The sequence below is a fragment of the Danio rerio genome, chromosome 10, assembly GCF_052040795.2.
Source record: "Danio rerio strain M-AB ecotype USA chromosome 10, GRCz13ab, whole genome shotgun sequence".
In the NCBI taxonomy this organism is placed as follows: Eukaryota; Metazoa; Chordata; class Actinopteri; order Cypriniformes; family Danionidae; genus Danio; species Danio rerio.
Genome location: NC_141030.1, coordinates 8,945,415 through 8,969,614, shown reverse-complemented (window position 1 = coordinate 8,969,614; position 24,200 = coordinate 8,945,415). Strand labels below are relative to the sequence as shown.

The window sequence follows — 24,200 nt, the reverse complement described above, 5'->3', positions numbered from 1 at the left end:
CAGGACACCGGCCCTCCAGGACAGAGTTTGCCCACCCCTGCTCTAGTAGGTTTAAAAGAACCTTTGGCTCTTACCATTGGTACACAGCTTACTCCATGAAGAATAGTTGCAGTTGGTTGATGTGGCCTTATTGGTTTCCTCTCCCTCTGGTGGTTGTCATTAAATTTACTACGTACAGCACCAACTTTTCCCACTACTGCTTGACAATTAAGCCTGGTTTATACTTCTGCGTCAAGTGACTTGCCCAGACTCGTCAGCGCTACCAAGCCGACCAATCACAGAGCTTGCGCTACGTGTCGTTGCGACGTGTAGTTACATTTTTTGAGAGGTGAACGTCAGCGACGCCGACGGCCACGGCGAAGGGCTATGCGTCAGCGCCGTAGCATATGCCAGCGTTTGACGCAGAAGTATAAACCAGCCTTTAGCTGACACTTGGAGCCATGCAGAAAAGTCCACCAAATCATAAGATTGTCCTGGTCGATTGAGTCTACTATGTCGGATATAATTAGCAACTTGTTCAGGTGGGAGTTTACTCAAAAGTTGTTGCACATGAGAAGCACAAGCCAATTCTGCTGCTCCTTCACTTTGACCCCAAGACTGTAGCATACCCACCAGGGCACGAATACGAACTGCCAAAGCACTGAAAGCTTGAGAATTGCCAGATTTAATGGCTGGCAGGCTCATAATCTCCGCAATTTCCCTCAGAACAAGTTGATGGGGCTGATCATATTTCTGCTGGAGGGCTGTCCATGTTGTACTAAATGGCAAAGGATGATTAAAATAAGCCAAAGCCAAGTTACGTGTGGAATCCAATATTAATTGGGGTAACACTTTACAATAACAGTACATGAATAATGATGTATTAATATGTAAACTAAACATTACTTTATTATGAATTAATGATGAGTTAAGGTATGCACTAATTATGAATTAACTTTAACTACAACATGATTCACGTGAGTTCATGTGTGAATAATGGCTACCTTAATTACTTGTTAGTTCATGATTGTTTGTTAATTAATGTATTAATTACCACATTAGTTTATGCTTAATTTAACCTTGAACTCATGATATGTTAATGTATAATTATGTTGTGACTTTACTTGGAGGAGCACATCATCATTAATCGATTCTTAACTACTCATGAAATCCTTATACACGTCCAACTAGTGAGTTTACACTGAATAACAATAGAAAAGTGTTCTGTCAACATCAACATGAAGAGGAGTTCATAAGTAGTTAAGGATGAGTTAATAGTGATGTGCCCCTCCAAGTAAAGTCATGCCATAACTATACATTAACAGCTCATGAGTTCATGTTGGTTACATTTAGCCTAAACTTAAATGTTAATTAATACATTAATTAACAACATGTACTAACAAGTAATTAAGGTAGTCGTTATTTACACATGAACTCATGTGACTCATGTTGAACGTAAAGTTAATTCATGATTAGTGCATACCGTAACTCATCATTAATTCATAATAAAGTAATGTTTAGTTTACATATTAACACATCATTATTCATGTACTGTTATTGTAAAGTGTTACCTTAGTTGGTCTAAAAGAATATGGAATTTATACTGCTCGGTTTCATCGCTTGATAAAAAATTCTCCAAAGCCATTTTCAACATTATGAATTGTTTAAGATCTTTACACAGATAGGGGAAGAAAGGCCCTTTAATTCTACAAGATCTTGGAGGAAGACTAGCATGAAATCTTGGCCCAGATTCCTCTTGAATAACTGGTACCAGCGGGAAAGCCGTACACACAAGGTAAGCGGTCAGCTGGTAAGCGCAAAAAGGAACAGCTGCATACCTACCACTCCTTAGCATTTCTTTTAAAAACTAAATGCAGCCATACGTACTTCTGGCTAATTTGCAATTTCCAGAAATTTATATAAGGCTACGTTTTTCAGAATGAGCCTAGGTTGCATGGTTCTCACGCCTAGATATACCTTGATATAGTTATAAAAACAAATATATAAATCAAAACTGCTGCTTTTCAAGAAATCAATGGTTTTTGAAACAATCTCCCTAAAAACAATCTCACTGTATATGTTCTTATTTATTTAATGTAATGAGGGATTTTTTAAATAATCCACCCCTAAACCTAGCCATCATTGGGGGACAAGCAAATAATGAATTGTACAACTGAGATTGTACGATTTCATACGAATTAGCAAAAAAGTTACGACTTGCATGATTCTCACCCCTTGATATACCATGATATTTAGAAATTTAAAGAGCAAAATTGCTGCCTTTCAAGAAAACAACGGATTTATCTCACTGTATATGTTCATATTTATTTTATGTATTGAGGGATTTTGAAATAATAGTTTTCTTGCAGATCCAGCAGTTTGAATCAGTACATGAAGCAGTTTTCCAACCTGATGAACTCATCAGAGCACAGTAACGATGTGTCGAAGACTGAAAACTTTTGAACCTGAAACAACAAAAAGGACATTATTGTCAGTAGACTTCAAATAATTTTAGTGGTAGAGAGACTTTAAAGATCAGTTCAATTCAGTGCTCTCCCACCAATCTGCCACTGAACCTCCATCAAGCCATGTCCACACATTCTGTATCTTTTTTAGACCAATCCAAAAATCTGAGACAGCCAGCTTCTTTACAAACTCCTGTGATGATTGAACAGTAATACGATTCAGCAAAACTTCTCAAATGTAAGAAGGAAATGTAAAACTAAACTAATGATCTAAACCACTAATTGAAACAAACATAAATAAATAAGACCATTTTACATCAATGTGTACAAACCAGCAAAATCTTTGACTTGTCTCTTACATTTTCTTTTGGGCTCTTAATGGTCAGCAGATCTGCTCTTCGCTGTTGACAGTCTTGTCTGCTGTCTTCCCAGCTCTTCTTCTTAGATGAAGTATAATAGAAACTGAAGTTGTAGTAAATCCACTTATTGTTGTCAGAGCGCTGATCTGTTAATAAAACAGTTTAAATATTTTAATAAGCTTATCTTGGTCTTTGTGAAGTACATTTACGCATATTTACTGGAATTATCAGTGTTTAATCATTTTAAAATTAAGAATAATGACCTTGTTCATTAAGGCCATGGTAGAGTTCATCATGTTTTATCTGCTCTTCAGTCACAATCTCGATCTTGATTTGTAAATCTTCTTTCTCTGCTGTTAGTCTTTTGTTGTTTGTAAGAAGCTTCTCTCTTTCTTCATTCAGGTTGCTGTTGTGATTCAGTATCTGCTCTCTTTCTTCAGTCAGGTTATTAATGTGTGTCAGTATCTGCTCTCTTTCTTCAGTCAAGTCATTGTTGTGAGTCAGTATCTTCTCTCTTTCTTCATTGAGTTCAGTGATGTGTGTTAGTAAGTGTTTTCTCTGGATGATGAGCACTATAACAGCCGTCAGCAGAAGAGCACACAGCAAACACAAACACACTTCATCTGTTCTCTGCTTTTTTCTCTTCACCGAGTTGATTCCTGATGAAGGACACAAGACTATATTTCAACTCTTCACACTTCTGATTCACTCTTTTGACAACAATAATCTGTAACACACAGATATCCTCTCTAAACAGAGAAAATAAAATATCTTACCTTGTTGGAATAAAATGTAAATAAAACCAAAAAACAACAGAGAAAACTGTGAGAGTCACTTCAATAATTCTGCCTGCCTGTTGTTCTAATTTTGCGATGCAGAAGTAATTGATCTTCTGTTAATGTCTGAGACGTCCACTTCATATTCTGCTATAGCTAAATTAATCTGATGATTATGATAATGCAAAAAACTACTTAATAAAAGATATTGTTTTTTAACACAGATAAAATAACTGAAAGCAAACGACAACAGAATCCTTCGACAATGAAGTTACAAACTGCTTGTTTTTACACCTTGTATGAAGTGCATGAGTTGAATGATATGTGTACCTGTGTGCTGAAGTGGCTTATGTGTCTCTGTGTTTGTCTTCAGATCATGACGTCTCACAGTATCTGCGCTCTCATAAATATCCAACGTCGTCTCCACTCTTTCTCTGTCCATTTCAATCATCTCTGATCTCTCAGTGTTGTTGTACATAGCAGTGCGTTAATCCTGTTATCTTGGCATTTTGTCAGTCTGCCTTTTAACCTGATTTGAAACCAATTTTAGTATCTTTAGTGGTCAATGTATGAAACGTGACATTCAGGAAATGGTAAACCTAAAACCAGCTCTGCCCCCAGAGTCTTTGCTGCTGGTTTAGTGTAGGATGTTCAGAAAGCTGCACAAATGGCTTCCTAATTAACTGATTTATAAGGCATTCCACTTAGTTACTGTTGCTAACCTAAATAAACAAGTACTAACCACTAAAACAAGTACTGACTGTCTTACAATCACAACTGTCGGTGTTAAAACCTTGTCCCCAGATGTTTTTGGTTCATTTTGAACACAAAAGGATCAGCTCTCATCAACTAATGATCACACAGCATGATGTACTCTGAAAATACAGATAATCATACTTTGTATGAATCAAAATCTGAACAAACAGAATAAATGCCTTGTCAAACTGAAATGGAAAAGAGGTTCACATTTGGAGCGAGTTAGCTATCTGTACGTAACTTCTCATGAGTCATGTGTTGTTGATGAAATATAGGCTAAATTATATTGATGCCTGACAAACGGAACAGACAGAGATATATTTAGAGCTGTATTTTGTGGGTTTCATGTATATGACAAAAAATTCAAGCAAGAATTAATATCAAATTTTGTGTAAACAGATGAGTTTTATTAAGTTTAATACTGTCTTTTCACTAAAAAGTTAAATTCACTAAAGAGCTGAATTGATATGGCATGGGGAAAATAAGGGGGGAGATATAATTGTAGCAATTTCACCAGGAAACATCATGGCGAATCAAACACAGCCTGGGGACTGCATATTAATCATGTGAGTTTTGTCAGAGTCTGTATTTTGCTTTGATTGGCCTGTTTTTCTACTGGGGTTTAACATTCACATGATTTACACGAGAATGAGGAAACAATGGTGTTTGAGGCTCTCGATATGTCATTATCATGTACTGAACTGTTATCCTTCAGTATATTCAAATTCTGTGCCAACTTTAATTCTTTTGGTTTCAAATTAATAACCATAAAATTACTGAGAATTTAATTTTGTTGTTGTTGTTGTTGTTGTTTTCACAGTATAGAGCTCATCAAGACCTTTTATCCTCATTTCACCCAAATGTGACATACCAGCCTGATCTCACAAGACAACGTAACTGTTTTACCTTTTGCTGCTTTAGTGCTTATTCCGACAAATTTGTTCAGTTCATTTTTTAAAAGGAGGCGTGGCATCAAACCCCACCCCTAAACCCAGCCATCATTGGGGGACACGCAAAACATACTGAATTGTACAACTGAGATTGTACAATTTCATACGAATTAGCAACTAAATCAAAAAGTTACGACTTGTGAGAGAGCGTTGGACTGCATGATTCTCACCCCTGGATATACCTTGATATTTAGAAATATAAAGAGCAAAATTGCTGCCTTTCAAGAAAACAACGGATTTATCTCACTGTATATGTTCATATTTATTTTTTGTATTGAGGGATTTTTAAATAATAGTTTTCTTGCAGATCCAGCAGTTTGAATCAGTACATGAAGCAGTTTTCCAACCTGATGAACTCATCAGAGCACAGTAACGATGTGGCTGAGTTGAATACTGAAAACTCTTGACCCTGAAACAACAATAAGGACATTATTGTCAGTAGACTTCAAATAATTTTAGTGGTAGAGAGACTTTAAAGATCAGTTAAATTCAGTGCTCTCTCACCAATCTGCCACTGAACCTCCATCAGGCCATGTCCACACACCCTGTATTTTTTTTTAGACCAATCCAAAAATCTGAGACAGTAAGCTTCTTTACAAACTCCTGTGATGATTGAACAGTAATACGATTCAGCAAAACTTCTCAAATGTAAGAAGGAAATGTAAAACTAAACTAATGATCTAAACCACTAATTGAAACAAACATAAATAAATAAGACCATTTTACATCAATGTGTACAAACCAGCAAAATCTTTGCCTTGTCTCTTACATTTTCTTTTGGGCTCTTAATGGTCAGCAGATCTGCTCTTCGCTGTTGACAGTCTTGTCTGCTGTCCTTCCAGCTCTTCTTCTTAGATGAAGTATAATAGAAACTGAAGTTGTAGTAAATCCACTTATAGTTGTCAGAGCGCTGATCTGTAAATAAAACAGATTAAATATTTTAATAAGTTTAACATGGTCTTTGTGAAGTACATTTACGCATATTTACTGGAATTATCAGTGTTTAATCATTTTAAAATTCAGAATAATGACCTTGTTCATTAAGGCCATGGTAGAGTTCATCAAACTTGTGTTTTATCTGCTCTTCAGTCACAAGCTTGTTTTTGATCTGTACATCTTCTTTCTCTGCTGTTAGTCTTTTGTTGTTTGTAAGTAGCTTCTCTCTTTCTTTAGTCAGGTTATTGATGTGTGTCAGTATTTGCTCTCTTTCTTCAGTCAGGTTATTGTTGTGATTCAGTATCTTCTCTCTTTCTTCATTGAGTTCAGTGATGTGTGTTAGTAAGTGTTTTCTTTGGACGATGAGCACTATTACTGCGGTCAGCAGAAGAGCACACATCAAACACAAACACACTTCTACTGCTCTCTGCTTTCTGCTCTTCACTGAGACACTTCCTGATGATGAAGAACACAAGACTATATTTCAACATTTCACACTTCTTGTTTTACTCTTATGATAATATAAGCTTTAATAGTTTTTTTTTTCAATCATTTTGGTTCGAAATGACATTCAAATCAAAATTCCGCAAGATAATTTTTTAAAGTAAAATCAAATTAAGGCAAATAATTAGGTAAAGCTAACATGCAAAAGTGTTTGAGCTAAACATATGCAAAAACAATCTGAATTTTAACTGTAATTTAATTATTTGAAATTTTTGATATGCTGTTAAAAATTTTTGAATTTGATTTTTTTAACTTAAATATTGAACAAAAATTTTCAAGGCTGATTTTTTATAGATGTATTTTCAAACATTTTTAGATTATTTGTGTTCTGAATTCAGATTGCAGATATCTAGATTGTAAAAAATACAGTATCAAGTTTTAAAGATAAAGAAATTCAGAACATCAAGTTCAATATACTAAAATTTAAAACCAGAAATTCAGATCATGAAATTCAGATTCAGCAGAAAGTTGGTCAGGGGTCATCAACAGGGAAGAGTAGACGATCACCTGAAAAGTCAAACTAAGAATCACTCGCTTCTGCTTGATTCATTATGGACAAATTACAGGTTGTGAATTACAAGGGTGGAGATTTGGGGTGGTCTGGAAATAGGTAAAAGTAAATATTTCTTTTTTTATCTACACATAGCCTAATGTAAATTTAAACTCATATGTATTTTAGCTTGAAGTATAGGGAAGGCTGCTTTCAGATTCGGGTCACATAAAACAAACAGTATGTTGAAAACACATCAAGTGGCTTTCCCCGTACACTATTCACAGTAATATAGACCTTTTAACACCTCTTATGTTGGTACCATTTGAAACAAGTTTTAAGCACTTAACAAACAAGGTTAACAAGAAATGTCTAAGCGACTCATTCATAGTAAGTCATTTAATTCATTAAATGAGCCGATTCGAACAAATCTGTATGAACATTTCAGTGACAAAGATAGAGATTTGGCGCCAACCATACATTTTGATTTCAATGTCTTTTAGACATTTAAAATAAAGTAATGTTTTTAAATATATGGAAAAATCAGATCATTCAAATTTATATAAACATAATGTTAAATATGATATCCAAGATGATATCTAAGATTATATTTAAAAGAGGCACACACATATAGTATTTTAATTTTCCTTAAAGTTATTCTGTATGCTATGCTGTACTATAGAATATTGTCATAAATAGCATCTTCTATAATTTGAAGAAAAGTATATATATATATATATATATATATATATATATATATATATATATATATATATATATATATATATATGTATATATATGTATATATATATATATATATATATATATATATATATATATATATATATATATATATATGTATATATATATATATATATATATATATATATGTATATATATATATATATATATATATATGTATATATATATATACATATATATATATATATATATATATATATATATATATACATATATATATATATATATATATATATATATATATATATATATATAAATATATATATATATATATATATATATAAATGAAAAAGTGTGTGCAAGCAAATATGCACTGTACCACAGTTGTATAATGCTGGAACAGTTTGAAAATGCACCTGGAAAGAGCTTGAAAAGGCCTTAAATGTAACTTAAATGTGTAAGAGCCCTGTGTCTGTTGAAATAACTTATCAGAGTTTACAGTATGGGTCAGAATCAGCTCTTTATTCCTCAAAACACAGAAAATGTAAATAAAATTGATTAACCAATGAGATGTAATTGAATTAAATAGATGAACTTGGTTCACTGAAGCACGTATATATTCATTACACAAACTACTGAAAATAGTAAGTTTGCAGAAGAATTGTGTCCTCCTGAACCTCACAGACACCAGTAAACTCGCACAGCTCTGTGATTAGCCAAAATGCTTAGTTTGTAATACTGTATAGTATTGTATTGTATTGTTTACAAATTTTTACTCTTTCTTTTTTATTCTTTAGACTACATTTTACGTATATATTTAGATTACATTTTATGTATAATTGTATTTATTGTAAATTTTTTCTTAAAACTGTACTTTTTGTATTAACATTATATAGGCACTTGATTCTCTATATGTCCTGTACATGTGGTTGAATTTACAATAAAGCTGACTTTGACTTTGACTTTGACATTTCAGGTGATCGTCTACGCTTTCCTGTTGATGACCCCTGACCCACTTTCTGCTGAAACTGAATTTCTGGTTTTGAATTTTAGACTATTTAATTTGATGTTCTGAATATTCTAAACTTGAAACTGTATTTTTACAATCTGGATATCTGCAGTCTGTGAATTCAGAACACAAAAAAATCTGAAGTTTGAAAATACATCTATAAAAAATCTGCCTTTAAAAAAATCTGTTGTTTTTAATTTCAAACGTTCAATATTCAAGTAACGAAATTCAAATTTAAATTAAGAAATGTTTTTAACTCCATATAAAAATTCTGATTTCTTAAATTACAATTGTCAAAAATTCAAATGAACACAATTCAAATTCAGATTATTTTGGCATATTTTTAGCTCCATAATAAGTAACGAATGAAGAATATTTACATTGAGTTAACAGATGTGTAGGTATGTTTAACTTTAAACAAACTTACAAAGGATTTTTAAAAAATCTTTTGACATTTTTCTAAAGAACACTTCTATGTAAGGATTCATGTAATTGTGCAAATTAGATCCAGTGTAAGAATAATCCAACAACTTCATTCTCATAGTAGAAACCCCCTGTATAAGTGAATGAGATAAATGATGTACCTGTGTGCTGAAGCGGCTGCTGTGTCTCTGTGCTTGTCTCAAAATCCAGACGACTCACAGTATCTACACTCTGATAAATATCCACCATCATCTCCGCTCTTTCTTTTCTGTCTATTTCACTCATCTCCACTTCCTCATTACTAGCATGTGTCATTTCTGATCTCTCAGTGTTATAGCACTAATGTGTTCATTGTGTGAACTTGACATTTCATCAGCCTGCCTTTTTTTAAACTAAAATGGTTAGCGTGTCAATGTGTCAATTCATTTATCCTGCTAGACAGGAAGAGTTGTTTTTTACTATTCACAGCAAGAATCTGAAAATAGGCCATGCAACATTTTTTACTTTTATAACCAATAGTATGAGACTTTGCAGAAACTTCAGCTGGTCAAAACTAAGTAATATGATCATATTAGCCCGGTTCAGTTGGCATTGCGTTGGCTCACTATTAAACTTATAACATATAAAATCTTGTTGACTACGTACAAAGCCCTAAATGGCTTAGCTCTCCAGTAGTGAGCTCCTGCTGTATTACAGCCCCTGACATCCAATATGTTTAATTCATTTTGGACAATTGATATAGATGGGTTGGGTTGGGTTGTGGCTAGGCCACACGGATTCTGCGCACGCAGAATTCCGCAGATTTTCCGCAGAATTTCACAGATTTCCGCATATTTTTAGCCCATCATTAATTCTGTTTATTTACTTGAGTAAATCTAATTTTATTCAGTTTTTTTAATTAATTACAGTAATATGATTGACTAATATGAAAATGTTTATCTGCACAATGCCGTTTGCAGTATTTTCTGTCTTTTAGTAGATATATTATATGAGAGACTTTCTTTGTTTCTAGTGAAGTGAATCTAATTGGATTTGCATTTTAAACATGTAATAAAAGTTTAAAAGTATTTCACATATTAATGTTTTAGTTATGATATTCCCAAAATAATCAAACTATTACTGTCGTGTAGGATTTCCGCAGCATTTTGCGACAGGATATTTCAAACACACAACAGTTTGACACTATTCTCTGCAGCTACCAAGTCAGAGAAAGACACTTGCATCATAAAATTCAGAGTTTTTTTCCAATACAGGCTCATTCTGAAAACGTAGTCCCATGGACGTTTATGGAGAACATGAATTATGTAGCCAGAGGTAGCCGTATGGCTGCATTTTATTTTTAAAGCTAACGCTACAGGGCGCTCCTTTTGGCGCTTACCAGCTGACCGCTTACCTCCTTGTGGAGAGCTTTCTCGCTGTAAACAGTTTGTCAGGTTAGCTTGTCTTGTACGTTGGTGGACTTGAGATGCAGAGAGGAGTTGACCACGACGACGACCGGGTTCGAGTGCGGGGAAAGGCAGTTTCAGAAATCAGATAAGACAAAAACAGAATCCAAAAAATAAAATGATTGAGTGAATAACAAGGTGAGAATGTGGTAAAATCCAAAAACATGGTAAAAATCAGACGAGGGCTTTTCTTTTTCTGGACGGCTTTTGTAAACCGTTGGTTGGGTTTAGGGAAGTATGTGGGTGGGCGGGTCAAATGGTAAAATTGGTTCGGTTTTGGGAAGGAGGTGGGTTGGTCAGTCGATTGGCCAGTCGCCCAGTCAATCATTCAGTCAGACAGACGGTCGGTTGGTCGACAGCGGCCTCTAGTGGGTTTATGTGAGAATATGTGAGAGTTCTATATACTTCCCGGGATGTATTTTCTGGTCTCCAGAAACGTCCATGGGACTACGTCTTCAGAATGAGCCTGGGTTGTTTTTTTTCCCAAATTCCATTAAAACAACACTCTTCCATCAGTTCCTTTCAATTAAAAATGCAACACCCGAAATTACATGAAATGTGGATAGTGTGTAGAAATTTTTATTATAAATTATGTGATATAACATGTATAACAAAATGATCATGAAGGGAAACTTTAAAAAACAACTAATGTAAACACCAAACACCTTATACTTATTAATGTCTTATTAAGATTGAGGCAAATGCTGCAATTACTGATGTCCATGTAAACTTAGTCACTGTTTTCAAAATGTTTCTTTAAACAGTCCTTACTGTCATCCACTAGTTGACAAATTACCAATTTGACCATCATTACAAATTGATCATCAGTCTGTTCTTGTGTTTTTTCTTTTCTTTTCTTTTTTTTCTTTTCTTTACTTTTTTAACAGTATTTTTTATATGAAAGTGTATTTAATGTTTAATGTTGTGCTTCTATTTTAGGTGTGACTTTTTAACATTCTGTAAGGGTTCTACGGATGAAAAATAGCCATTCTTGGCTAATTCTGGCACATTTTACAGTAATGTTTATTAATGTGCATTGACCCTGTAAACAAATCAACTAAACTAAACTAAACTAAACACCCGACTCCAAATACATGTTATTGGTTGAGATAATGTAGCTGTTGCTGGAAAACATGGAAACATGAACACGAAAAGGTCATGCAGTGGCGCAGTAGGTAGTGCTGTCGCCTCACAGCAAGAAGGTCGCTGGTTCGAGCCTTGACTGGGTCAGTTGGTGTTTCTGTGCATTCTCATAGGTTTCCTCGGGGTGCTCTGGTTTTCCCTACAGTCCAAAGACATGAAATTGTCCGTAGTGTATGAGTGAGTGTGAATGAGTGTGTGTGTGGATGTTTCCCAGAGATGGGTTGCGGCTGGAAGGGCATCCGCTGCGTAAAAACCTGCTGGATATGTTGGTGGTTCATACCGCTGTGGTGACCGCGGAATAATAAAGGGACTAAGCCGAAAATGAATGAATGAATGAATAAGTAACAAAAATGTTCATTTATCAGGTTTGATTCGATCAGCATACAGTAACATCAAGAATAATAAAGATAAGGATGTAGGCTAGTTCTAAAAATCAAGTTACATAAAAAAGGCCACACCATAACACAGAGTAAAAATACCACTTCAGAATATTTTTCCAGCTCATGAACAATAAAAACAGTGACAGCCAATCAGAATCCAACTGCAGTTTGAGCATATAAACAAACCAATATCATCTGTTGGTTGTTGATAATGTTGTGGGCCTTCAGCTGAATTACAACTAAAATTCCCTATTTACTAAACCTCTAGTACAATGGAAAGGTTCCATGGATGTTAAAAGGTCAATTTAGGAATGAAAAGCTGTACAGGATTAACTTTCTCAAATGGAGTGAGTTGCAAAACAGTTTTGATGTTTTATTTCATGTCCCCTTTGTTCGACGCTACACTGTCAGGTTTCCCTCTACCACCATATAAACGTTTCACTTTAAAGCACAGGAAGCAGCTCGTTTAACACATGCAACTTCACACCATGAAATTCACATTTATCCGGAAGATTAAATTACTGTTCTAAATCTTTACAACATCTTTGAAAACGTCCCTAGAAACATTGTCCAGGTTTTCTTTGAAAACCCAAGGTATAATTTGACACCTGCGGCCAATACTGAGACCAACATTTGATCTGTGCCCACATACTGCAGCTGTTAGCTAAGAAACATGTTTGCAGCAGACACCAGAAACACACACTGACTTCATACGCCAGAGAAACACACCAACCTCCATATAGACACGCGTTAACATTTCAAGTTCATAAAAGTTCATTTATTAATTAAATACAGACTCACAGGAAAAAGTTTATTCACCGGGCATCTAAAAATACATATTTCCTGTCTTCGTTTTCCACTTTTCAACCCTGACAAAAAACAAACAAACAAACAAACCAAAATAAACACAATGGTGGTCAGTAGCCCACCCACACACACTTAAACACACACTAGCAACTGCACACTCACATATTGAAAACACACGTGTCTATATATAAATAAAAGGCCCTTGATTCTTTTACCTTTCCTCCAATGTTTTATGATGATAGTTCCCCCACTATCTATGCCACTCTTCAAAAACGGTTTGACTTTTTTTCTTCTGTCAAACAGTGAATAAAATATTTGAAGAAAACTGGAAACCTGTAACCATTGACTTCTATAGTATTTGTTTTTTTCTATGGAAGTAAATGAAGTGAGTCATTTTTCAAAATATATTTTGTGTTCAACAGAAGATAGAATGTCAAGTGGTGTAAAACAACTTGTGGGTGAGGGTATTAATTTCTGGATGAATTATCCCTTTAATGTCTCTCCTTTTTGTTTCTGCTTTGTGTTTCCCACTCAGACATGTGTTTTGCTCGCCTCATAATCTCTTTACTATAACACGTTCAGTCTGTCCACTATTGTATTAGCAATAATCTTAAAATGAGATTACATTATCTCATTTAACTGCCTTTTAGTGTATATTTACATGTATTCTTTTAGCAGAAACTGTTATCCAATGTGTTTAACAGTTTTTACATATTTACTACAATTTAATGTGTGTTTTTAGACTCATTTTACATTTTTGATATATAATAATAATAATAATTTTTAATTTAATTTAATATAGGGGCAGCAGAGTGGCTCAGTGGTTGGCGCTGTCACCTCACAGCAAGAAGGTCACTGGTTCGAGTCCCAGGTCAGTAGGCGTTTCTTTGTGGAGTTTTTTATGTTTTCCCTGTGTTTTGGTGTGGGTTTCCTCCGGGTGCTCTGGTTTCCCCCACAGTCCAAACACATGCTCTATAGGTGAATTGCATAAACAAAATTGTCAATAGTGTATGGATGGGTGTGTGAGTGGGTGTGTATGGGTGTTTCCCAACACTGGGTTGTGGGTAGAAAGGCATCCGCTGCATAAAACATGTGCTTGGATAGTTGGTGGTTCATTCGGATGTAGCAACCCCTGATAGGGGAATAATCTGAATGAAAATAAATGAATAAATTAAGTTTTATTATACATTGTTATACTTTTATGGCTTCAGAAGCTTGTTTATTTCTATCCTTAATGGAATCTAAAATATTGACATTTGTAATTTAGTTTTCCAAACAGATCTTTGTCTTTTCAGAGATGTTGTTTGTGATGTGTTCAGGGCAGAATGTATTTCCAGCTGTATAAAAAAAAGTCTTTATTGTGATTTAAAATATATATATTTATATATATATATATATATATATATATATATATATATATATATAAATAATTTGTTTTATCAACAGATGATTCTTCTTTTGAACCAGTTCATTCAATGATTTGTATAAGCTGATTTTTAAAATCATTTAAAAACTTTTAGTCAGAAAACTGTTGGTTCATTCCGCTGTGGCGACCCCTGAAAGGAACAGGGAACTAAGGAACTAAGGAACTAAGCCGAAGGATAGTGAGTGAGTGGTTTGTTAAAGGAATAAGCTCAGAGTTATTCTAAACTATTTATTTCTCAAATAAAGCTATGCTGTTCATTTCATATATTTTAATGTTCAGAAGAATCAATTCAAAAGAGTCAATTGTTCAAACTAGATTTTTATGGCTTATGTTTTTGAATCATTGAAAAGAAACAGCTCATAACAGTACATAAAAGTACTAGCATCATCTGTTTGGCAATCAGACCTATTTTTCCGCTTTAGTTTTAGGAACCAAATACAACCTCCGAAAATGCAGCTTATATCAATACACTTCCATTAACAAATCAATTATAAACAATAATTTAATAACAAAAGATTTGTGGTTCCTGAACAAATGACTCTTATGTCTTATTATAAAAACATACTGTGTGACCATTGTAGTTTAACCTATTTGTACCATATAGTGGTGTTTATGGACGACATGGTGGTGCAGTGGGTAGCAGAAAGGCCACTAGTTTGAGCCCCAGCTGGGTCAGTAGGCATTTCTGTGTGGAGTTTGCATGTTCTCCCTATGTTTGAGTTTCCTCCGGGTGGTCCGGTCTCCCCCACAATCCAAAGACATGTGATGTAAGTGAATTGGGTTGGCTAATTCATCTGTATATGTCCTGGTCCTCTATATTGGGGGTTGAGCATTGGGCTAACAACTCACCTCATAACGAACTAGATGTTACAAAACACCAATATGGTGCAACTAAATATCAACTTTGATATAAATGGCCCTGCAAGAAAGTGTTGTTTATGTTATTGAAAATATACATCCTTTATTATGAAGGACAAATATTAGACAATGTTAAAGTCATCAAGGCCCCTAATTATCTCAGATTAGCACAGTCTCTCCGACAATGATTATATCCTGACTAAAGCTTATTAGAGGGCTTAATCATTGGAGGCCTGTTTAGGGACTGATGACCCTCCATGTGGATAGAAGACATTTTAGATGTTTATGCATTTTTTTTTTTTTTGGCAAAATACCAAAATAACATGAAGCAGGACATTTAAAAAACTCAATAAATTATCACAGAAGACTGATTTTATTATTATCATATACAAATTATTTATTTTACTTTATTGGTCACATTATTTTAATGAATTATCACGTTTAAAAAACATTTAAATTAGATTTTTGCCTCTGTAAACTCCTAATTTCAATAAACTCCTCACCATACAGACAATGTACCTTAGAAATACTAATAAACAGCCAAAATCTTAATAATAAGCATGTAATTATGCTTACATGCTTAATTGTGGTAGTGAAAACTGTTACTTAAATTAAAGAATTAATTGTAAATTTTATATTAAGTGTTTATTTATCTATTTATTTTATTTTATATTAATACAGCTGACTGAGCCATAAGCAAATAAAAATTCTAAGAAAAAAAAAAAATCTACAAAACACATAAAAAAAATTCAAATATTTAACATTTAGAGTACTTAAACAAACATAGTTAGCTGTTGTTCATATTTTTAAAATAATATTTTGATAATCTTATTTGGTCTTTTGTCAAAAGAGCTTCTTAGTGTTGGGTTTATGCACGTAATGTGGTACAAAACAAGAAACCAAGAGGAAACCCGCTTCAAACATGCATTTCCTGTCAGTCACTTGCTTTGATTTTGAACTGACTGAGGACAATAAGGGACAAAGCTACTAGCCCTCTGCCCAGCGTTAACAGGAAAACAGCACATGAAGGAATGTCACTGGTATTCCAGCCAGATCCAAGAGCTTTAACAACAGACACACAAACAAGAAATTCATAATGCACATTTTATTCACAGAGTACTGCATAAAACACAATCATACAGCAGTTTAGCCACAACGTTAAGTCAAAATAAAAAATTCATCAGAGTTGGCTTGCACACATTTCATTACCTCACACTCACAGTATCTCATCTGTCGAAGCTGCCACCTATTAATTGGACGTCCCTTTTCCCCGACAACATTTGTCAACGGCCATCTGTCAGTCTGAGTTCACCCCCCTCCATGTTTTCGTCTCCCTTAAAACACCCGCCGCCCCCCTCCTGAAAGTCTTTAATCAAGCTGCAACACTTCTTCTCAAGTAATGCACCCATCCCTCCCTCCCGTCTTGAAGCTTTAGATAAGACAGACTGGCCACCAGGGTTCTTATCTCTGCCCCAAGAACAAGTGCTTGAAGGACAAAAAATAAACAAGCAACCAAAAAAAAAAAACAAGACAGCAAGAAGCATGGTTAAATGCATTAATACAGTTGTCCATAAATTGCTCTCAGAACCCTCCGTGGACCACCCACCACCCTGCAGCTTCAAGTAAGAGAGTTTATGAAGCTCAGAGGAAACTTTGGGGGGCGCAAGAGGTGGAGATGCGGAAGGCGGCAGAAAAGCCCTCGCTCGTCTCCTCAGCTCCATCCCACACGTCTGGAGCGCAGCTGTCGCAGAAAGGAGTCTGCTCTCTGTAGGTGGCTCCAGAAGCTGCTTGTGCTCTCAGAGACACCACAACAGACTGCGCATAGTCCTTAAGAACTTTATATTTACTAGCAGAGTACCAACTTGTAGTTCCGGGACAGATTCTCAAGTTCCCACAGTCAGATACAAAAGGAAAGTCTGCTTATCCCTGACACCTGAATTACCTTTGAGTCCTTGTGAAGGATGTAACAGTTCAAGGGTAATTGCTGACTTGTTACACCAATTCTGCGTCACCCTTCCGTCCTCCTCCTCACACCTTCGTAGCCAGAGACTGGGCCTCGGTCTTCTGTGAAGAAAGGGAGCTGGCGGGACTGGCGTGAAGAGCTTTTTTTAGGTTGAGGAGGCAGAGGCACTGGGAGCGGAAGCGGAGGTCAAAGAAGGCATAGAGCAGCGGGTTGAGACAGCTGTTGACGTACGCCAGGCAGGTTGCATAGGGATGTGCCAGAAGCAGGAGGTTCAGGAAGGTGCAGGAGTCCGGTGCCAGGTTTAGGTATGAGAGGGCATCCATGGTCTTCACCACATGGAAGGGCATCCAGCATGCTGCGAACACCACCACCAATGTGGTAATGATCTTCAATAGGCGACGCTTGCGCTGGTCTTCTTTGCGCAGGCTGTTGAAGTGGCGTGTGACGGTGCAGCCGATGAATCCGTAGCACACCATCATGGCAAGAAGAGGGATCAGAAAGCCCAGGGCTGTGGAGGAGATGCTGAGGCCTGCAATCCAGTAGGTCTCCTGGCCTGGTTGGCTCACCACCAGGTTGAAGTCCATAGCGCAAGAGGTGCGGTTGGTCTCGACATCATACACTGTGGTGCGGAAGAGCAGCGTGGGTGCAGCAAGAACTCCTGAGAGAAGCCAGATGGCTGTCAGAGAGGCCCTCATGTGCCCTCTGGTCCGCAGCTGAGTGCTGGTCAGGGAGTGCACGATGGCCATATAGCGGTCCAGGCTCAGGCAGGTGAGGCAGAAGACACTGGCATACATGTTGAGCAGCACCACATAGCTGCTGATCTTGCAGAGTGCCACGCCAAAGGGCCAGTGGTATCCCAGAGCAGTGTAGACGGCCCACAGGGGCAGGGTCACCACAAAGGTCAGGTCAGCGAGAGCCAGGTTTCCAATGTAGACGTCCGCAGCTCTCCTCTTAGACTGGGCCCGCCACACCGTGAAGATGACCACACCGTTCCCAGTGAGTCCCAGGATGAAGATGAGCATGTAGAGCACGGGAATCAGAGAATATGATGGTTCCCACTCATCATATTCACACATTGAGCTGTTCACTGCATCGTCGAAGTAATCTGGGCTGTAGTCAGCAGTCATGTTGTCCATGGCATTCATTCCTTCAAGAAAATCTTTGAAGTGATCACAGAGAAGTTGTTTGTCATGTGCTCAGGTCAGAATGTCTCTCCAGCTGGACAAACTGGCTTTTAAGCCCTCAGGCTTTCTCACTCCCCTCCCCTCTCCCCGAACCCCGCCCCTCCACCCGGTGGCCACTACCCTCAGTCGCAGTCCATCTTCACACTGCAGCTCCGGAGGAAAACCCAGCGGATTAGTGGACCAAATACAAAAATAACATGTAAACACAAATATTTACGAGCGGGACTGGTGAAAAACAGCATTCAAATGCAAAACAGATCTCGGAAATACTTGTAAATCACTGCCCTGAATAATGCTGGAAAAAGAAACTGAGATATGTGTGGATAGAGCAGTTTTTAAATACAGCAGCCTACATCTATTCCGAGTAAAACTACATGTAACATTTGTAAACCATATATATACTACCGCGTGCATGATAAAATGCGTGTTTTTGTTGTTTTTATTTGATACTTTGCTACGTTTAAAATTAAATGTTAAACTTGTCGATCTGCCGTGACATGCCAGGACTTGTGTTTTTCCCAGAAACGGATAAATTGATATTTTAATGCACGGATGTCAATGTGTGAACAACTGTCTATTAGGGATTAATTTCCATACCAATGCGCTCTAATGCTGCTGCGCTCTGCGCTCACGGGCTTGCCCGAGCAAGATGTACAGCTTCTCAACAAATCATCTGCATCAACAAGGCATGTAAGAGAACTTTTCTGTGCATTAGACACGTTTTCAGTTCATAACGCACTTTACTTGAAAGATAATGCAATCGTTTAACCACAAACATCTGCGTTTTAATGCAGGAACGGTTCAATTTAATAATAGGCTGATATAGTTTGCAATTTAACGCGAGAATGAGAACATGTCTATGTGCCAAAATAAATAAATAAATACCGAAACATTATGAAATAAATTAACTGACAAATTATTAAGTAAACAAGTATTAAGCAACAATAATGAAACGATAATGAATAGCATATTGTATCTGAAATAAGTGTCATGCAATATAATGGTCTGTGAATAAATAATGCATAAATAAATAATCAACAAATTAGGACTTTAGCTATTGAAATTTCTTTAGAGGTTTCAAGGTTGCTGTCTCAAAATAAATGCATACACAAATATCACACAAAACAACCCAATCATCAGTATTTTAAAAATAAAGATGTCGTTAAGCATTCATCTATTATGCATTTATTTAAATGCTATTTTTTGTCATTATTCTTTGCTTTAATTTTGAATTTGTTATTAATTTAGATTGTATGGCCATTTTAAGTTAGCATAAATTACCTCTCTCAACTTTTCTAAAGCTTTTTTTAAAAATCAGTGTAGAAACTTTCATTTAATGAGTTTAATGACAGTAACTAATAATAATGAATAATAATGAAGACTGGAAAAGTATTAAACTGAGTAATCTGCTTTATATTTTTTAATTATAATGCATAATTGTAGATTCAGACATTTTTGGAAATGATTTATAATAATTGATTGATTTTTTTTATCAGACTTTATATGGCTTAGTAAACAAATATATATGTCAACTTTTTTGGCAATTACTGCAATAAATTAACTGAAAAATAATAATAAATGAAAATAAACTCAGTAAGTGAGATAATTTCTGAATAAATTATAGCACCTGTCACATCTCGCTGTAAAGTACAGTTAAAAGTATAACTTGTCTTATGACAGCCTCTAAAATTGCATAATCAGTAGGCTACTAGCTTTAAAAATTATGACTTATATGTACAGTCAGTGGCAGAAAGTTAAGGAACAGAAAGCTAGGCTATAATCTTCTCCTGTAACTGATTTGTAATGAAGATCTCAGTGTAGATGGGACGGGTGTGTTAGCGGGGTGGTTTGTGTGAGCAGTGCAGGAGCAGACGGTAGCTTTCACTCCTCACCCTTCCTCGTCTCTCAGCGATGAGGCGTCAGTGGCGCCGAGGACCAGAAACACACAGACACAACTATCCCTCCCTGACCCCAAAACACACACACAGGCACCGGACAGACAGTATTCAAATGTTGTGACAGCTTTTACATGTGCTAGAGTTTGTTTCTGAAAGTCCCTCTAAAAGTCTATCTAAAAGGACACAAGCTCTGTTTGGTTGAATTGAAATACAGTTAAATGGAGTTTTAACATGCTTCCCATGACAGAAACTCCCTACACCTTTTTTCTTTCTACAAAAATTATTAAATCTTCACCAGTCACCAAAACTGTTTGAGAAAGTTACTTTTGAAAGTAATGCATTACAATATCGAGTTACTCCCCAAAAAAGTAACTATTAAGCTTTAGTTACTTGTTATATCCAGACTAAGGCTTGATCTCTTTCAGAATTTGTTTTTTTTCCATTCTTTTTTAATAGAGTAGTTCTGCAATTAACAACACACTGTATAAACTTTATTTACCTTTAAAAAACACATTAAAACACTATGTGTCATATATATATATATATATATATATATATATATATATATATATATATATATGTATATGTGTGTGTGTGTGTGTGTGTGTGTGTGTGTGTGTGTGTGTGTGTGTGTGTGTGTGTGTGTGTGTGTGTGTGTGTTTGTGTATTCATTCATTCGGCTTAGTCCCTTTATTTATTTACCGCCAACTTATCCAGCACATGTTTTACACAGTGGATGCCCTTCCAGCTGCAACCCTCCTTTGGGATACTCCATACACACTCATACACTACAGACAATTTAGCCTACCCAATTCACCTGTGCAGCGTGTCTTTGGACTTGTGGGGGAAACAGGAGCACCTGTAGAAAACTTACGCGAATGCAGGGAGAACATGCAAACTCCACACAGAAACGCCAACTGACCCAGCCGAGACTCGAACCAGCGACCTTCTTGCTGTGTGGCGACAGCACTACCTACTGCATCACCGTGTCGCCATATATATAAATATATTATTGAACATTTTAAGTAATGTGTATGCTTCTTGCTTCAAGTGATTTGTCTCAAGTAAAATCACTGTCTATTGAGACAATCTTCTTTTCCTTGTCTACGATGCTTTCAAAATAATGAGCACATCCTCTCATTGACTATAATTTTAATTCAGCAATTTGTTTTTTAAAAGCTAACAAATTAAAGTCTAATTAAACTAAAAAGTAACTCAAATTACATTTTCAAAAAAGTAATTCGAATATTATTACTAGTGACTATTAAAAGTAATATGTTACTCAGTAGAAAAGTAATATTATTCGCATTACTTTTAAAGAATTACGCCCAACACGGGTCACACAGTACATACATACATTCATATATACATACATACTTATTAACCACTTACACAAAATATTTTGTAACTTTATCATTCTTTAAATTTCTTTCTTTCCATGTTTATGTATTAAATGAAATATCAATTCATTAAATAATCACAAGTTCAAACATTGTAAAAAAAAAAATCCTGGTAGCCTTAATTATTTAAGCTGAATCACATTAACTTTATGAGTTTATTGAACTTATATCATGTTAAACTGACTTAAAACGGCTTGCATAACTTATAAAATTAAGTTAGAACATAATTAACTTAGTTTTATAAGTTCAGTGAAGTAAAACATATGCGGTCATTATTTTGACCTTAAAATTATTGATCATATATATACATATATATATATATATATATACATATATATATATATATATATATATATATATATATATATATATATATATATATATATATATATATATATACACACACACACACACAGTATAGTGTAACATTTAGTTTCATTAATTAATTAATTAATTGTTTACATATTCATTTATTTTCACAAAAAGGGAATATATCATGCTTGCTACCCACCAGTTTGTGTAAGGTTTTATATGTTGTTAGTTTGTTGTCATCTAAAAACACTAATTATTTAATATTTTAATATTTTATATTTAAATGAAGATATTTTCTTTAGAAAATAATAAAAAAATGACATATTTTTTGAAATAAGTTTTAATACATTTTATTTTTCAGAAATGTCCTGCAAAAAAAAGATAAAAATGCATTTTTGAATTTTCAACACACCTTTAATACAATTAGTAAAAATCTATGCAGACTAATACAGCATAATCTTTAAATTATCAACACAAATTTGACATAAAACCTCTTTATAACATCAACATAAGATCTCCCATTGCTTTGTAATACTGAAAATCAATGCAAATTCTGGATTTCACTAAATTAAATAAGCTTTTTGCAAAAGGAGAGAGAGAATTCTAAAGTAATCTTTGAAAGGTTCTCCACTTCTGAGTTATCCTGAGCAGCAGTCAAAATTCTTACACTTTATTTTTAAACATTATTCATGCTATAATACTGTTATCTCCATCTAAATCCCAGATCATGTGCTCCTCCTCCAAATACACATCACAGGTGGCATTGGATTTCTCTCCCCTGGATTCTAACAGGATAGATATGATAATGGGACAAATGGTACAGATAGATATGCAAATGCCTTGCCAAAGCAACTGGGGGTCCAACAACTGGCAAACTGTTTATTCCCCAGCAATTAAATTTATTTTGGTGAGTCTCAAGTGTCTTCTATTCAAAATAAAGCATCTCATATCCGTGCCTAAATGCTGCAGTGATGTTTAAATGTTAAACGATGAGACTCTTAACGGTTATTAAGAGCTGTGGGTTTCACACATGGCAGAGTATGGCAAGCTGTTTCATTTATGACATATATAATTCACTACCATCTATATTCATGTTATTAGTACTCATTTTTTACAGCTTTTTAAAATAAATTTGTAGTATTTATTAGCAAATTGTGCATATTTTTAATATGTGCCCATTTTTTAATTGATACTAGTGCTTATTCATGAGATATTATTTTTTTGATCAGACACTAAATATTGGATACTAGTGCCAATTAATTATAAACCAGTTTAAATATGAAAATTGTTTTAGTTACAACAGAATAATTGCTTGCTTCAATTAAAATAAGTTGGCGGTTCATTCCACTGTGGGGACCCCTAATTAATAAAGGGATTAGGCCGAAAAGAAAATGAATCAATGAATGAATTAAAGTACTAGATTATTAAGATTATTAAGTACTAGATTCTTAAGAACATTTATTAGGTACTATGTAATAAAGAACTAGTATGAATTAATAACCAACAATGTCTATAATATATACTTGTATACAATAACTAACTTCTATCAAAGGAATAGAGCTTGTGAAAAGTAGTACTTAATAGTACTATAATAGGTGTTAGAACTGTTTATAGATTAAATAATAAAATGGCTTGCCATAGACAAAGTTTGATGTGGTATTTGCATGCACAAACCCTACATGGGATGAATGGCAAGCGCAGTGTTGGACCACACACACATGCACGCACACACACACACACACACACACACACACACACACACACACACACACACACACACACACATACACAAAGGGAGTGACAGAGCGGTCGGAGCAGCTGGATACGACTCAGATCTTTGATCCGTTCTGCCTGACCTTGGCAGGATCATAAGTGGTTGTTTTTCAGAAGTTAACTGACTCAATGTGGACTGCAAATGGACTGCTTGATATGAACAAATGTGTACAGGGCATCTGCGTGAGAGAGAGAGAGAGACATGGAGATTTAGATGTGTAAGTGCATGTTTTAGACAACTGAGAAAACACACAGACCTCCT

At 35.2% G+C, this 24,200-nt stretch overlaps 4 protein-coding genes across 8 annotated transcripts in view; 1 reads left to right on the top strand and 3 right to left on the bottom strand.

The window, feature by feature from the left end:
• The window catches only part of tctn1 (tectonic family member 1), an 845,382-nt gene that overhangs the window by 608,710 nt on the left and 212,472 nt on the right, over positions 1–24,200 (top strand). The gene's annotated exons all lie outside the window — the stretch shown is intronic.
• The window catches only part of LOC103911722 (uncharacterized), a 146,818-nt gene that overhangs the window by 3,399 nt on the left and 119,219 nt on the right, over positions 1–24,200 (bottom strand). The window contains exons 3-4 of one of the 5 annotated variants that reach the window (XR_015944860.1): positions 6,353–6,590; positions 3,023–3,375 (exon numbers count right to left, since the gene is read on the bottom strand). The gene's annotated coding sequence lies outside the window, so the exon portion shown is untranslated. Of the gene's footprint in view, positions 1–3,022; positions 3,376–6,273; positions 6,591–24,200 lie in introns of those variants that run through there. The other 4 variants (XR_015944863.1, XR_015944859.1, XR_015944861.1 and 1 more) reach the window with 4 other exon arrangements.
• On the bottom strand, positions 5,468–9,640 carry LOC147835002 (uncharacterized). The gene is given in 6 exon segments (XM_087270171.1): positions 5,468–5,694; positions 5,790–5,842; positions 5,844–5,888; positions 6,055–6,200; positions 6,318–6,677; positions 9,511–9,640. Coding segments are annotated over 6 exon segments (852 nt in total). The 5' UTR covers positions 9,635–9,640; the 3' UTR covers positions 5,468–5,570.
• On the bottom strand, positions 16,502–18,582 carry aplnrb (apelin receptor b). Its single transcript, NM_001030197.2, has one exon. It carries the CDS (start codon positions 18,514–18,516, stop codon positions 17,437–17,439), a length of 1,080 nt encoding a protein of 359 aa, NP_001025368.2. The 5' UTR covers positions 18,517–18,582; the 3' UTR covers positions 16,502–17,436.

Excerpts from the sequence above, each read along its gene's own strand:
- aplnrb (NM_001030197.2), bottom strand. The coding sequence starts at position 18,516 with ATGAATGCCATGGACAACATGACTGCTGACTACAGCCCAGATTACTTC.